A 16114-nucleotide genomic window follows, 5' to 3' on the forward strand; every position below is an offset into this window, starting at 1 on the left:
CCACGAAGGAAGGGACTGTCTGCTTTGGCTTACCTCTGTCTCCTTCACCTTAGAAAGTAGGACTTAACACATCCCAAGTGCTCAGTAACTATTTGGTGAATGGAAGAAGGAGTAAATGCAGGGATGAGGGATATTCAGATTTTTCTTTGAATGGGGGCTATGTTTTTCAACTCACCTAGAAAGCACCAGATTTTATTACATCCCAGAAATCAGAATTAAGCAGTTCGCCTCTGAAAAATAAGTCAGAATTGAAAAATTTGTGAAAACTGGTTTATGTCTTAACTTGGACTCAAGGACTATGCTGATTGATTGTGAAATTGACTATATCAAATTCTCTAAAAAAGTAGATTTTGCTGACTTAAATGACTTATGAACAGACTTTGGTTAGACAGATAGCTATAGACTACTATGTCATTGTGAGTTTTGGAGACAGACGTTTTCCAATGAGGTAGAAGGTGACAGCTGTGGTTAGAAAAATGGAGCGTGGGTGGATGAGAGGGGGTAGAAGAAGTAGAATCTCTGGATCGAGATCATATACCATCATATGTCCTCCATCCAAAACTGAATCGAGGAATATCATGCAAGAGTAGATACGGTTGAGGGTAAGTGATGGGAAAGTAAAGATCATGGCCAGGAAAAGAATGCTCAAAATGTATAAAATGTAGAAGAACAAGAAGATATGATGAATGAAGGACAGCAGTGCATGGAAACTATGGGAAATAAAAAGGCTGAGGAGATTTTGATCACAGAAGCTGCAGTCGACATAGCTTGGAATTCCTGCCATCACCCAAATCTCCCTCCCTTCTCAGGCAGTTGCTCCCAGCCCAGATTGGCCAAGGCAGGCATGACTGTAGCACGCAACCTGCTCTCACCCCTTAACTTTTCATAGAATTGTTTGGTCTAGAGCAGTTTTCTGAGCAGAGCTGAGCCAGTCAGATCCCTCTCTTAAATTTGGAAGTGGAATAGTGAGGAACTAAGAGAATTATTTGTCAGAACCTGAGCCCTATGTGTATATAGAGATGGGGTCAGCGTCAGCTCCAATGTAAGCCCAAACTGAAATTGCAGGAGCAGAAACCGAGTGAGAAAGCAGGTGTGCAGAGAGGAGAAGGTCGCACAAGTTGGAGACAGGCAGAGGTGCTATATGTGTGAGAATCAGAATAGTTGCTTGGTCCCTGTTCCTTCCAATTACTTAGATCCTCTTTCCCAGAGGCCCAGCTGGGTCAAGTGACTGCTAGTTCTGTATCTTTTCAATAAACTCTCCTTTAAGTGGGCTAGCTTAAGTGCGTCTCTCTCCATTCTTTATATTCAAAAGAAATGTGAGAAGCCATCAGTGATTGAGTATGTAATAGAGTCAATAGTTTCAACTTGAATTTGATGGGAGGACTCAACGTTCCTAAAGACTGGAGCCATGAATGTAGCCTCGGAAGAAACAAGCTGGAAATATCATGCTTGTCTATGACAAAGCTGAAAGCTAGTTCTTGTGTTTATGTACAAGGATAGCATTCTTTGTTACACTTGAGTGAGAGAGATTTTCCTGACTGGACATCTGACCTAGCATGAGTGGAACCCCTGAGACTGAGACTGAGGTCCAAGGTGGAGAGTCTTCTGTGTTACCTGGGGAGACAGTAGTGGAAATGACAGGCAGAGAAGGAATTGTTCTAGTTTTCCCCTCTTCCCTCTCAGCACTAACCTGGTCTAGCGAAGGGCTTTCAGTCCCTCCCCTGCTCTTCCAGATTATTTCTAAGGTGTTAGCCCCACGCTGATGCTCTTGTAAAATCACACTGTTGCTACTGCTCTTGGACAGTGTCTCTGCCTCCAGCTCTAAGGGCCTTTAGATGTCCAAGTCAGCAGACTAAGCACCCTCCTCACTGCCGAGGCGTTGTCAGCTAGTCAGCAAGTGTTTACTGAGCATCCCCTGCATGCACATCTCTGCACCAGGTGCTCTGTGCACTTGGCTTATATCTGTGAAGAAACCAGTTAATTGTCTGCTGGATGTGCTGTTCTGTTGGAAGGGTTCTGATGCTTTGGTGAGCATTACCAGGGCAACCAGAACAAGAGTCTGTTAATTAATTAATACTGCTGTGACTGCACCCATCTCTAGCAAAGGGAAGAGGAAACTGGTTGGGATGATTTTCTTCTTGGGAAGGGATAATTGAAAGAGAAACATGGAGTCTCACAGAATAGTAGAGATTTTGTCCCATTTTAAAGCTAACTGGAAAAAACAATTGAGAGAACTGGTGTGTGGGGCAGGTTATGGATGACAATTGTTCAGCTCGTAACCAAATGGGTAACCAGCAGGAAAATAACTGAAGGTTTTCTTAGGTGAGAAGGAAACCACTGCATGAAGGATCTATAAAGGGAGAAGCTTAATTGCTGAGTTAGGGTTTCAGATTCTATGTGAAGCGTCATTCACCTTCTGATCGGGGCTCCTGAGACGTTCCACTCAGAAGGGCTTTTATAGAAACAGTTGAGAATTCATGAAGAAAGACACATACACATGTAGTTTATGTAATATTTTCTTTTGATTTAGTTGTGTGTGTGTGTGTGTATGTGTGTGTGTATGTAACAAAAAACAGCTAGTGATTCTCCAAGTTCTGGAACTTGGACAATGATGAATTGTTTTTGGATATTACATACACACACACACACACACACACACACACACACACACACAAAATTAAACAAAATAAAGACTGTGCACATAATGGTTTTTGACTTAGGGATGCAATCCTTTCTTCCTACAGTCCTGACTGCCTTTTTGTGCTTTGGGCCCCATTCTGAAACCAAAGGTCTCTGGCCATACGGCAGACTCCACAGGAATTCATTTTGGGTCTGGACGGAACCAATCAGATGCTTTGTCTCTCAAGAATTTCACTAAGAAACTAAATTAGGAACTTGAATGGGGGAGATCATAGAGACTTGGTTCTAGGCAGCCATTCTCTTCCATGAACAACTAGAAGCAGAGAATGAGACTGGGGAGAGAAAGAGAATTCACTCTCTCATTCTGTACTCATTTGAAACCACTCATTGAGTACCTTCTTTGCATCACACCCTCTTCTGTGCATAGATGATGCAACAGTGTTTAAAACAAAATCCCTCTTCTTATAGAGCGTACATTCTAGTGAGGCAAGACAAGACAGAACATAAATAAATATATACTATATGTTCAGGCAGTAGTAAGTGCTATGAAGGAAAAGAAAGCCACTAAGACCAGAGAGGTTGACAGTCTGCTATTTTAGAAAAGGAGAGCAGGAAAGGTGAAACAAGGGTGCAATCCATGTGTCTATTTAGGGGGAAAGAATGAGGCGGGTCACTGAGAGGATTAGGGTCAAGGCTTTATGTGATCCGAGAACAATGGAGAGAGAGTTTTTTTGTTTGTTTGTCCGGTAGTTTTTTGTTTGTTTGCTTTGTTTTGTTTTGTTTTTTCTTTTGAGATTTGGCTGTCCTTACTGTCCTTGGGTTCTGGGAGACACCTGCTATACATCTAATGAATTACCCCTTTTTGTTTAAGACGATTTGAGTAGTTTTCCTTTACTTGCAGTTAATAGATACTGAAGTCATCTACAAATCCACAAGTAAGTCTAAAGCAGTTATAAGCTATCTAGAATTTCTATCAAGTCTCCCTAGTCAGAGCAAGTGACTCTTTATTAACACCTAATGGCAATATCCTTAAAGTACAGGGACCTTAACAAAGGGACAAAACCCGACCAGCCTGTGAGCAAAATAGATGTCAAAAGATAATAACTGAGCAACTGTTTCTTATTCCAGTTTTAGCAAATTTTGAAAATGGTAAAAATTCTACAAAATATCAAAAGAGTTTTTATTCATATGAAGATTATTCTATTTCACCTGGAGATATTTAGGGAAGCTTGGATGTATGAGTTGTGATGTCTTAGTAATGAGGACCAGAGCTGGCCCTCATACTGGAGTCAGTTCATACAGATCACTCTTGATGACGCTGAGTGATTCTACATGTAAACCTGGGGTATGATTTACTCCTGGCCTTCTGATCCCATACTAAAGAACCAACCAGTAAGATAGGCTCTCTCTAGAATTGTGTGGATCCCTGAGGCACACAAATACTCAAACATCAAACAGAAATGTAAGTAACACAGTAGCTTGAGGCTACGGTTGCGGCTAGACCTGTGTTCGAGGAAAATAATTTTTATTGAGTACTCTGATGCCAGACACCTGACATATATTTTTCCTTTTATCCCTGAGGGATTAACCCCATTCGAAAGATGAGGAAACTGAATTGTAGAGACATTAAGTACCTTGCTGGGTCAGTCAAATTCTGAGTTGCAAACTATGGAAGATGACTTTGGCTGATAAAGCCAAAACAGAATATTAAAGGGATTTGGGGAGCTCACAGTGAACCAGGGCTAAGCTCCCAGCAGTGTGCTTAACTTTGCACTGCAGAACTGGTCTGGCGAGCAAACCACTGCCACTCTTACAGAGTACTAGGTGCCAGTATGTGCACCACTGCCATTTCTGTGCAGGTACTTGGCTAGGCTGACTTCTGATGTTGCTGCCAGTGCCATGTCTCTTTTGTACCAGGAATCCAACCTTTCAGCTGTCACTACTCTCACTGCTCTCTGTCCCTTCTCTCTTGTCTCATCAGTTCCCATGTAAAATCTGGCACAGGGGTTTGATTGAAAGAGCATAAATCTGGGTTCTAGCTGCAAGAGAGGCTAGTAAAGGAAGTAACAAGTGTTTTTAACTTCTTTGTTTTAGTCCCTCATCAAGGGGGAAATTCCCCAAAGACAAGTGGTTCAGCTGTAAGCAGTCAAACAAAAGTCACCTGCCCACCAGAGTTGCCAACACAACATATGCAGTGAGGGGTGGAGTTGGTGCTTTATTTTCAGAGCCCAACACCTCACATTTCCTCTTGTAGGGCTGCCGATCAAGCGGAAGGAGGTGATCATTTTAAAAAGATGCATTGAACATAGTGTTGAGTATTTTCAATACACCCATTATGTCACTAAGTGGTGGAGGTACAAAGGAGCCAAAGACATGGTCCTTGTTCTCAAGGACCATATCTCAACCATCATTACATGGTCATGAGCAGCAATGATGCATAACTAGTATATTGATTACCTTCTGAAGCAGGTGCTTTGTATCCATTGTCTCTAAAACTGACCACAAGTACTCTGCAAGATCATATTCTTAATGCCATTCCCCCCCCCCCCAGGATGATGACACTGAGGATTAGAAAGGCCACAAAACATGCCCAAGTTATACAAGTAACAAGCGTCAAATCCTAGATAGAACCTAACATCTGTCTGGCCAACACCAACCTGGGGAGACAAGGACTCATGATGGCAGAACTGGGATTAGGACACAGGCCTCTACTCCAGCACCCAGGAGATGAAGTACTAAGCTAAGCTGACTCCACGCCAGCTATGCTTACTTCACACTGTGTATAGGCTGACCTGCACCTTTTTGCCTTCATTGTTATGAATGCCTTTTAGTCAGTCCTGAGGTTTTAAAACTTGTCCCTTCCAGTTCCAGCTTTTTGAGGGGTGATGACCACCTCACCTGATTCTGGGGGAGTATATATCACATAAAACCAGACCACCTAGAGACCCTCTGAGGACAGGCTAGAGAGGATCAGGGTATCGGCCACCTGATCTTGAAGGTCACCTCCTGGTCTGACTCTATGAGGAGGGTTTGGTCCTAGAGTATGTAACTCCTGCAGGACAGAAAGCTCTAAACTTTAACTCCTCCATGTGAGACTACTGGGCTGTATGATCTCAGGTGGGTCACCTTGACCACAGGCAAGTCCCTTCTCTAAAGGACAAGGACAGCTGCTGATGATGATTAACTTCCTAACAAGGAAAAGGACTTTTGAAGAAGAAACATGCTCAGACCCTCTGGTGGGGGACGTTGTGAGTGACAATATGAGTACATGCTGCCAAGTACACGGCAGCACTGGGAGTAAAGAAGAGAGGATATTCTGAAAGAGGTTATGAGAGGCCAACAGAGACAGAGAGAATTAGAGGAATTGGTTTTTTACTCCACATCTTTGTCTCCCACCTTTCACCACTGGTCCAGGTTCCACCATGATTACCTAGCCTTAGTTTTCATATTGCCCCTTAATGTGCGTGTGCTCTGTATATAAGTGCTTAAGCATTATTGTTTTGTTGTTGTATTAGCATTATTGGGCCATTTCCTATCAGTTCCTGTAAATGGGAGCCCATACCACCTCCCCACTCCCATCTCTCTCTCTCTCTCTCTCTCTCTCTCTCTCTCTCTCTCTCTCTCTCTCTCTCTCTCTCTCTCTCACACACACACACACACACACACACACACACACACTCACAAAACAGTGAAAACCTCAGAGCCATTTCCTGTACCCTGGAGATTGCTTTGTCTTTGAAAGTCCGAAAAGGAAAACCCATCAAGCTGTCAAAGATTTTAATTATTTATTTTTAATTACACAAGCGATGCACAGATATGTTCAGGTTGTATAATAAAAAATTCACACAATACATATAAGATTAAAGTCTCCCCCAAGTGAAGAATTTTAAGTAGCTCAGGTCCTCACCTGTCAAACTGTATTTCTACTGTGGACTAGCTCAGGGAAAGTGGGTGAACCTGGCAGAGGTTTAAGGAAGCATGGAGCCCTTGTTACATAGGGAAGAATTGGGGAGCTGGGGTCACTTGTAAACTAGAATGGGGGTCTGAGGCTGAACTTCCTCATGTGGCCCCTGTCCCATCTGACTTACTGAAGAAGCTTCTCAGTGTTGGCTCACACACTCCTTGAGTTTAAGGCACCTGGGCACATTTGGCCATAGCAAGTGTGTAGATGTTTGTCAAATTCATTTCTTTCTCAACAACATTCTATTAGTGGGTATATGACTCAATAAACCCTTGTATAAATTTGCTGCTAATTCAAATGGAGATGAATAAAGGGTTTTGGAGGAAGAGTCAGAAATGCCCTGGGTAAAAAAAAAAAAAAAAAAGAAAAAAAAAACTGAAGTGGGAAAGATTTTAGAGACCTTCAGTTTAGTCTTTCACTTCACAAGTGAAAACAGAAGACCAGGGAAGTTTGGTCCAATGCAAGTCACATAGGCCGAGCTATCAGCAGAGCAAGAACCAGCATTCCCATTTGCAGACTCCCAGCTCAGCGCACCATCCATTACACCAGAGTTGGAATCCAAGCCGCCACTGTGACCTACCTCCAGGTCACAGCAATTTTTGGCCCCAGTTGCCTCAGCGCTCCTGTCTACCTTAGAGTTACATTGCTAAAAGCATCCAATGAAATAATGACTGTTAAGTGCTACGCAAATCACCAAGCAATTTCCAAGAACAAAAAGTGAACTGCATTTCAGTTATTGGAAAGACAAGCATTCTTAATTAGTCAGTCATCTACAGTAGCATTTCTCAAAGCACGATCATTACCTAACAACAAACATTTTTGGGAATCTGGCCAGAAAGGTTTGGGTTTGTCTTTTCCTTTGTCTTTTAAAGTTCCCTAGAAACTTGATTATGGGTTGAGAGTTATATGATCTTGGGAAATTGTGTTTTCAGTTCGGTGTGATAATGATGTTGTGGTTATGTCCAGGAGGTCATTAATTTGGGGGAATGTGTGCTGAGGTATTTCTGTGTTACTTAGGGTTATTATTTAGGCATTTTGTATCGTGACGTTCGTAATTTACTTTTTAATGGTTCAGCAATTAAAGCTGCATATGTGCATGCACACTCACACACGGCAAAATATTAAGTTTTGAATCTAGGTGGTAGGTATATAACATGTATGGCTGTTGAATAGATGTCGTTCTATCTTTCTGTGTGTTTATAACAAAATTATTGTGAAAACAAGTTCTCCAGGTGATTCTGAGACTCGGTAATGGTTTGAGAACTACTAATCTGGAGCTGTGAGCCACTGACCAATGACAACATGTGAGTGGGAAATTGTTTTAATCCCCTCTGATACCTTGTAAGAATTGGAGCCTCTTTTTTTTTGCAGTACTGGTGAGATTCTATTTCCCCTTGCTTTGATTTGTCTGTCTAAGTCACCTAGAAGACCAAAATATTGACATAGCAGACTACCGTTCTTGTTTCCAGGCTGGCCTAGAGGTGACACTGACACAACTTTATTAGACTAGTGGTTCCCAAACTTGGGTGCCTAGAAACATCATCCATGGACTTTCAGCAGGCGTAGGGTGACACACAGCCATCTGATGTAACAGGAATCCGAGGTCATTCTCATGTACATCTAGGTTTGAGACCCATTGTTTTCAACCATCATGACCACAAATAGGAGTCCTGGTTAAAAAAAAAAAAAAAAAAAGGGAAAAATGAACCAGGGGAAAGAAGGTATATGGATCAGAGCAATTTACTATTGCATATACATATATGATTTCCCCCTTCTTATGAGAACCTGCTACTTTCTATTGTCAAAGTGGCTGCATTTTATTGACGCGGGAAAAGAGGCCTTTATTTGTTGTTCTCTGATTACGAAATGTATCAACTACCTCAGGAATTTTGGATGCAAAGGTAAAAATGTTTTGTCAGCATCAGTGAATTATGATCAAAGTGAAAGATGCTTTTAATGAAAAACACTTGATGAGCACTTACCGGGCAAGCCTGAAAGGAGAAATTGAAGCTCAGGAAACAGAAAAACGAACCACTCCCCCCTCACTCAACCATCTTTATTATTAACACTTCCTGGAGCTTCTTACTGCAGCAGGAACCAGCAGGGTCCTTCACTGGCAGGCCATAAAGCAGTTTCCCTTATTCTTATGTAATATACATCTTTGCAGCTTAAACCTTTAATTAACCAGAGATGCCATCAAGAAAAGTTTGCCAAGGGAGAGGATGCCTGGTTTAATTAAAAAGATCTTTAATAGTTATTAAGGAAATCAATTTGGAATTCAGGCCTGAGAGCAGTGATGGGGGAAGAAATCACAGAGGGGAACTTTGCCATCTCACCGGTAATGGATTTTAACCCTTTGCTCTACATGGCCTCCAAACCCCTGGGGCAGTGGTACAGGGGACCGAGAGCATGCTTATCACTCATCACTTTGAATCTACATTTCGGATCCCAGAAGCAGGTCTGCCTTACATATGAGAAGCCTAACCTTTCTGGAATGCAGTTATCCTGGCAATCAAAGGAAATAGAAAACCTTTATAAATTGAAAATCTCCTACCTCATGTGTATAAGCTATTTTTTTTTTTTCAAAGAGATGCATTATTTCTCCCTGAGGATTTGTGCTTGGACTGTACATCACGCTTCTTTCCATTACCGCTCAAACCCGCCTCCTTCAGCTCACGCCAGGAAAAGGGATTTGGCTCTTTGGAGCACAAGAGAAATATTATTTTCACTTGTCTCATGAAAATGATGACACAAAAGGTGAAATAGCCAGAGGATGGGCGAAATAAATTGTCTGCATGGGGGGGGGGGGACTGCAAAAGGGAAGGGCTTTTTTTTGTTAAAAAGCAGCATTTTGCCAATGGGCAAGGATATTAATATCACCCTCTGATGCAGCCCAGTTGAGTTCAAATGCTAAAAGGCACCTTTCAAATAATCTATGTTTAATTAATATTTGTACAGCACTTAGAGAGGGAAACGGAAGACAGGTACAGAGAATGGTTACAAGAATGACGTTCCTGTTGCAATGTAGCTTTTCCCTAGGTGGACTGAAGCACCTCCACCTGGGACTCAGCTAATTACTCAATGGAACTTCAACAGAGAAGACGGGCCGGATCAGAGAGTGTTACAAGATCTGGCCCTTCCTCTCTGTTGCGTATAGGAAACAAGCCTTACCTTTATTTACATTCCTCACAGCAAGTTGGCCAGACTCTGTGCTTACAATGAATTGTTGATTGCTTTGCTGAGTCCCTGGAAACTTCTGGGCTTAATAGCCCCCAAAAATGTCTCAGCTCCCATTTCATTTGTCTATTAAACCGAGTGAGGAACGTCGGTTGGAGAAGTCGGGGGTCTGGGTAGATGAATTTTAATAACTGAGTCTTTAATAACTGAGTCTTTGCTAATGAACTTGTTGTATTGCTGGAGGTCGAGCATGTAGTTTCTCTGAGCTCCACGTTCCTCAATTACAAAATAAGGAGGACTGAACTAGGTGGTCTCCAAGGCTCCTTCTGTTCTAATATAGTCCGATCCACCATTTCCCCTTTGTCTTAGTTGGGTATATCTGTTCTAAGTTAGTAGAATGATGGTCCACAGGAAATCTCAGTGCTTATTGAAACATTTATGGCTGAAGTATGGGTTGTCACCTGGCAAGCAGCAGATGTATTTAGCCCACCTGATTTTGGGGGTTGGGGGGTAGGAATAGAATAAGTTAACAGTTAAAATCCAGATGATTTCACATAGTTATCTGGACTTCTGCTTCTGTTGGGAAGTCAGAGAACTCGGGCACCCCTTTATCGACACTGCAATGATCAGCTGGAACTGATCGTCACGAGTCCTCCACGGACTCCCCACTCCTGGCTGTCTACAACAGGAAGGCTGAATGTCAGTTCCATTGTAATCATTGTGCTTCCGCTGTTGGTTCTCTGACCCTATCTCATTTCACTCGCTCATGTGACTTTCATGATCTACATAGGTATGTGGGTGAGGAAGAGATGGTTGGAGAGATCATTACAGTCTGATGTCAGGACACCCCTGGCCTATGAAGAGACATCTGTGCTAGGAGCACGGCTACTTCCTGGGCTGTGTGAGCTGCTGGTGGGTAAAATGCTTCAGTTGGGTGGAATTGACTCAGACAGCAATTGATTGTTGTGGGCAACACAATTACTTAGTATTTAAAGCTAGTTCACTTTATCCATGTGATCTCTTCTTTGAATAAATGTCTTGAATATCATTTACTCAGAATAGTGCCCCACATGAACATGTAGGCTATCCCAAATTCTGCACACTCAAAAGGACTTTTAACAGCAAAGACCCACGTTTTCAGCCACCTCAGAAAACCAGTCTTCCTTTTAGCAACATCGTTGGAAGTCCTCCTGTACATTTGAATGGCCCCTTAATTTATTGTCTAAAATAGAAATTTCTTAAAGTCAAAGGGGGCATTATTAATAATGCTAAGAAAACAGGAATAAATCAAGACTGTCCCAAGCAACCTGGGGCATGTGGTCACCCTGCTCCACATGCGACACCTACTAATGATTTGATTACAAAGGTTGCCTTTGGCCACAGGAGGTTGTCCCTGGACCCAGCTTTGTCCCATTGCCACCCCTAGGGCATGCTTGACTCCTCTCACTGATGAAGTTCCTACCAGATTGAAGAGAACCCATCACAGTTCTGTTCCTTCCAGGATTTGAGCTCTCCTGCCCCTTTCTACCTTTCACCCATGTCACTAAGCTTACGCCTATCAAGAAGGACTGCTTTTGACTCATATGATGCAGGTGGCTGTCAGACATGGCTCTCTGAAATTTGGGACCTAGGGAGTAAATAACATCTGTCTTTGGATCCCTCCATTTCTTCTTATGCGTGTGCTCTCCTCTTTCAGTGAGGCTTCTAGATGATTCAGATTAAAGAATTTTCCTCTATTTTTCTTTAAGCTAATTGGGTCACCCCTACCTGTTACTTAAACATTTGCATTTCCTATGGGTGGGGCATGGCTTAGGTACTGCAGGACACTGCCCCTGAAGATCAAAACACTTTCCACAACCAGCAAAGTCATGTCATTGCAGCAATAATAAGTTTTACACTTGGCACTTGGGGGAAGGACAAAGAAAGTTCGAGGGCATTTTGAATAATGAAAGAAAGAAGCAGTCTTTTGAAATGCAAAGATATGAGTCCCTTTCCAGGAAGCAAATTACACAGTGGTACCTAAGAGAAATAAGGGAGGAGGGTTAGAGGATAGTGGGATGGTGAAAGAAGTTGTTTAATGAAAAGAGAAAGATCCAGAAAGAGCTTTCAGATTCCTTAGATAAAGCCACTCAGCTACTCATCAAAAATAAGAGGAAAAGCTGGCTGGCTTTATTCTTTTGACAAAGATGCACCAATGCGGCAGAGAGAGGAGGTTAGAAGGTTGGTAATAGCACCTTTTCATTTACCACACAGCCTGAACTATTCTATCAGTTACTTTATAAGACCTTGCAGGAGACTCGGGACATGTGGCCTTGACAGACTCTACAGTGTCAAGGAAAGGGGAGAGGAACACAGATGGAAAGGGGGCTGATGTATTATTTACAGCTGGAGAACTTAAACAGAGTAGACCGCAGGGGTTGGTCCAAAGACTCGCGTCTGTATGACTGTGGAATAAAGACAGACATGCCTGAATTCTTGCTGTCACTCCTTTTGCTGCTGGGGACCCCTGGCCGTGCTGGGCCAGCCTGTGTGTGTGTCATCTCATCACTGTGCTACAGCCTGTCCTGCTACTGGTTACCTTTCCCTATGGCCCAGAAGGGTAAAAAGACCTCAACAGAAAGCTGTTTGAACCTCTGTGGGTGAAATCTCCTTAGGTTGGCACATAGGGCATCTTGCTGGTGGTGACAGGTCTAATAAGCAGGCAGACGGCAGACACACACGCACACACACACTCTCACTGAAGTCACCATGCAGTGGGCAGAGAGTCAGGATGTAGGGAATCTGAAAGGAACAAAAGGCTGCAGCCTCTGCAGTGAGCTGAGCGAGAGTGATAGGGCAGCGAAAAGAAACGAGAAGCAAAGTGTGAAAACCCACAGCAAAAGCCGCTGGAGAGCATATGCATTGGACTTCACAGCTTCCTCCCGGTTCCAGCTTACATTTGCTCCATATGCTGCTTTACACAGCTTTCCAAGGCCATAATGGGTTTTATTCCATAGTTTTTATACTAACATGAATGACTCACATCTGCTCCAATACCCATTCGCTCTCTAATGTCTTCGGCTGTGAGGAGAGAACAGCTTACACAGAACTTGCCAATGACAGGAGTGGCAAAAGGAATCCTAATTCATGGACAAGGAAGGTTAGAACCCTGTATGTGTGAGCTGGAAGGGTCTTTGAGAGGGCATTACATGATGGATGGGGAAACTGAGACCCAGAGAAATGAGGCATTTGCTCAAGAATATCAAGACCAGGGAGGTAATACTTTTTACAGCACCCGGATATAGCTAAATCAAAGCGTACTTATTTTTTCTTATTTCCTGCCACGTTAAATCTCTTGCTGGGAGCTTTTCCTCCCCATATAGGCTATGATGAGAAAAAGGTAACTTGGATTAATTGCCAATGATAGCTAATCCCACACTGGGATCAACTGTGCTCTGCATTACTTAAGCTGATTATTAAAGTTTTAAATATCCACCAGCACATGGGGGACCCTTGGGTAGACTGTCTTGGGAGAGACCTACAGTGTTGGGTCCTATGTGGAGCCTTACCTGGCTTCCAGATGTTTGAAGTCCCATCTAAAATCGATTTCAATCTTAATGCCAGTTACCAGTTCGACAACCCAAACTAACATGCCTTTTGGCTGGACAGTTGGCAAAAATGGATTCCCTTGACAGCTTCCAGAGGCCCAGGGAATCTTCTCCACTTGGCTGGAGGACAAAATAGTGATTCAAGAGGCAGCACGTTGGAAGGCAATCCCTGCTCTCCCAGGCATTGTAGGCCCTGCATAGAGCTGCCGTGGGAAACCCAGGGCCTCAGTTTCCCCAGATGCCAAACAGTTCGAGTGAAGTTAGAATGACTCACCTAGCCCCACAGCAGCGGGCAATGTGGTGCTGCTCCATCTCGAAAGCTTGGCGGTGGTGTTGTGTAACTGCCTGCCATCTGTTACTCAGAAGCAGTGTCACAAAGCGCTGAGCAATGGACTATGGTGCTGCAGCTCCTGCCTGGAGCTGACAGCGTCTCAGCGCCTTGCCTTGGGGTCCTCTGCAAAGTCCGCCTCAGAACACCTTGCAGGCCCGAGCCTGCATGCAAGTGCAGGCTGAGGCTCCTGGAACAGATCCAGGCAGCTCAAGATGCTGTAGGAATGGGTTCTCTTGCTTCCCACCCCCATGATGGTGACCTACTTGGTCTTTTGTCTGGCCAAAGTGATGGCTGGAGAGTCTACCCCAACCTTTCAGAGTACAGAGTATTAATGAGGGTGAATCCTGGATCACCCCCAGGATTCTATGTGGTGGTCTGAGAAATCAGCTGAATCTTGAGACAGACTGGCAAGTGTGCTCAGTGTGTCTGGGCTGTTTGAGTTCCACCTCTGTTTCCAACCCAAAATGTCTTATCTACAGCCTGGCCAAGAACTCTTTGGGGGCGTGAGGCAGGGCTGCCCTGTGGCTGAAAGACAAGGTACCAAACACAGTGGCTTTCACCAGATTCCTCCATTTCTGACTCCACTTCTTAAGGGCTCTGTCTCACTAGAGAATGAATTCTGGAGCTCCACTTTCCACAATGTATGAGGGCTTCCCCAATGCTGAGCTCTGTGGGGAGAGGCAGAGAGGATGGTAGCTACAGTAGTAGGTACATCATCCTCACGTCCCCCAAGCTACTTGATGAGATAAGCAGCCCTCTAACTAAGGCTGCAGATATTCAAATGGCACAGTTCTGGCAGCCACTGTTCCCAGGCAGAGCAGGTTTTTTTCTTCCCCTCTTTGAGCTGTCAAATGATCAGATAACACCAGCACCTCACTTTCAGCTTTAAAAACTATCCACTCACCACAGGAGGTACGCGTATTATTGTTCCCATTTACAGATGAGGAATCTAAGGCTGGGGGAAGGTAAACCTGCTACCCAAGATTCACACAACTGAGCCAGGTCAGGTCAGGAGCCCCTAGTCAGTTAAAGCACAATTGTTCCAACCTAGCTGAGGCCTACATGGAAATCCAATTCAGAATTTGCTCTGCCTCTAGACACAAGTAGTTTTAATCTGCAAGACTAAGGGGAGGGCCTTTTGAAAGATAACCCTCTGCACCCAGTATTCCCCTGTCCAGGGTCACATTCCAAGAACCCCATGTGGTTGTCCCAACTTTGGATCCCCTCCCTTTGTTGCAAGCAAAGAGCCCTGATGTGTAAGTATAGGGAGAGAAAACCCTTAAGGGAGATAAGGGCGCCTTAATTTTTAAAAGAATTTCTTGAAAGTTAAATTTTGACCAGCTCAATGTTCCATTAAGTAGAAAAAGTTGCCAGACACCTATGCAGGCAAATACCCTAGGGAGTTGGCTGAATTCAGCCTTGGCACTGAACTGCAAGGGGCATCTCCAACTTCCCACGCTCCCAGTGTCGGCTCCCCGGAAGCTGAGGGGGGTGGGGCAGGCGCATGGAGGGCGGTACCGGGTGTGAGCGCCACGTGCAGCCCCCGCCGTGAGCGATAAAGTCCTCCCTGGCACAGCCCCTCCAGGCGCGGGCTGCCCCTTGGGTCCCAACAAGCAGATGGCGGTGGCTACCTTGCGGACGCACCGTTCCCTCCCCGCCCCGCCCCAACCCAGGATGGCCCCAGAGCTGCGCCCAGGGCTCGGCGCAGGGGGACCCAGAACAGCACCGTGCGCCTTGGTCGGAGGGCGGCGGTAGCACCCCCTCTCAGACCCCTAGTTCCCGCTGGGGCTCCCTCAGAGTCGGCCTGTCTGTCGTGTCTACCCTCCCCCTTCGCTCCCTCCTCCCCTTCCTCCCTCGTGTTCCTCCCGGGGTGCCGGGCACAGACTCGGATTCCTCCCTCCTCGCAGCTCGAGTCAGTTTCCCTCGCAGCGGCTGCGGGCGAGGTGGCGGCGGCGCGGGGAGCATCTAGGCAGCCACCTCGCTTCTCCAGCTTAAGCGGGCATCCAGCTTGGCTGCCCCTCGGCCTTTTCCTGCTGCGCCTCGGGGCGCCCCGCGCCCGGACCCCTGCTCGCTTCTCTTCGAAGCGGGCGGGGCGCCTTGAAAGATCTTGACGCTCCAGCACCGCGATCCCGGGCTAGCACTCCCCGGAGCAAGCGGATCTCCCGGACTCCTGCCCCGCCGACCCTGACCGCCAGGGGGTGCCCTAGGGGCGTAGCTCCGTGGAGAGGAGAAGTCAAAGAGGACCATGCGGCGCTTGTCTCGCCGCCTGGTGCTGCCGATCTTCGGGGTGTTTTGGATCACTGTGCTGCTGTTCTTCTGGGTAACCAAGAAGAACTTGGAGGTGTCGACGGGACCTGAAGTGCAGACCCCCAAGGTACGGGGTTTGGCGACGCGCCGGGAGGGGTACCGGGTTTGGCA

At 45.2% G+C, this 16114-nt stretch overlaps 1 protein-coding gene across 3 annotated transcripts in view; it reads left to right on the forward strand.

Moving 5' to 3' along the window:
• Positions 1–15373: 15373 nt before the first annotated feature.
• The window catches only part of GALNT14 (polypeptide N-acetylgalactosaminyltransferase 14), a 186479-nt gene continuing 185738 nt past the window's right edge, over positions 15374–16114 (forward strand). Inside the window, exon 1 of one of the 3 annotated variants that reach the window (XM_019735395.3) lies at positions 15374–16070. In XM_019735395.3, coding sequence (XP_019590954.3) covers positions 15942–16070 — 129 coding nt within the window. In that variant the 5' untranslated portion in view covers positions 15374–15941. The remainder of the gene's footprint in view (positions 16071–16114) is intronic. The other 2 variants (XM_019735396.3, XM_088796228.1) reach the window with 2 other exon arrangements.

The sequence above is a fragment of the Rhinolophus sinicus genome, chromosome 2 (assembly GCF_057876585.1).
Source record: "Rhinolophus sinicus isolate RSI-liver-muscle chromosome 2, RSI-T2T, whole genome shotgun sequence".
NCBI classification, from domain to species: domain Eukaryota; kingdom Metazoa; phylum Chordata; class Mammalia; order Chiroptera; family Rhinolophidae; genus Rhinolophus; species Rhinolophus sinicus.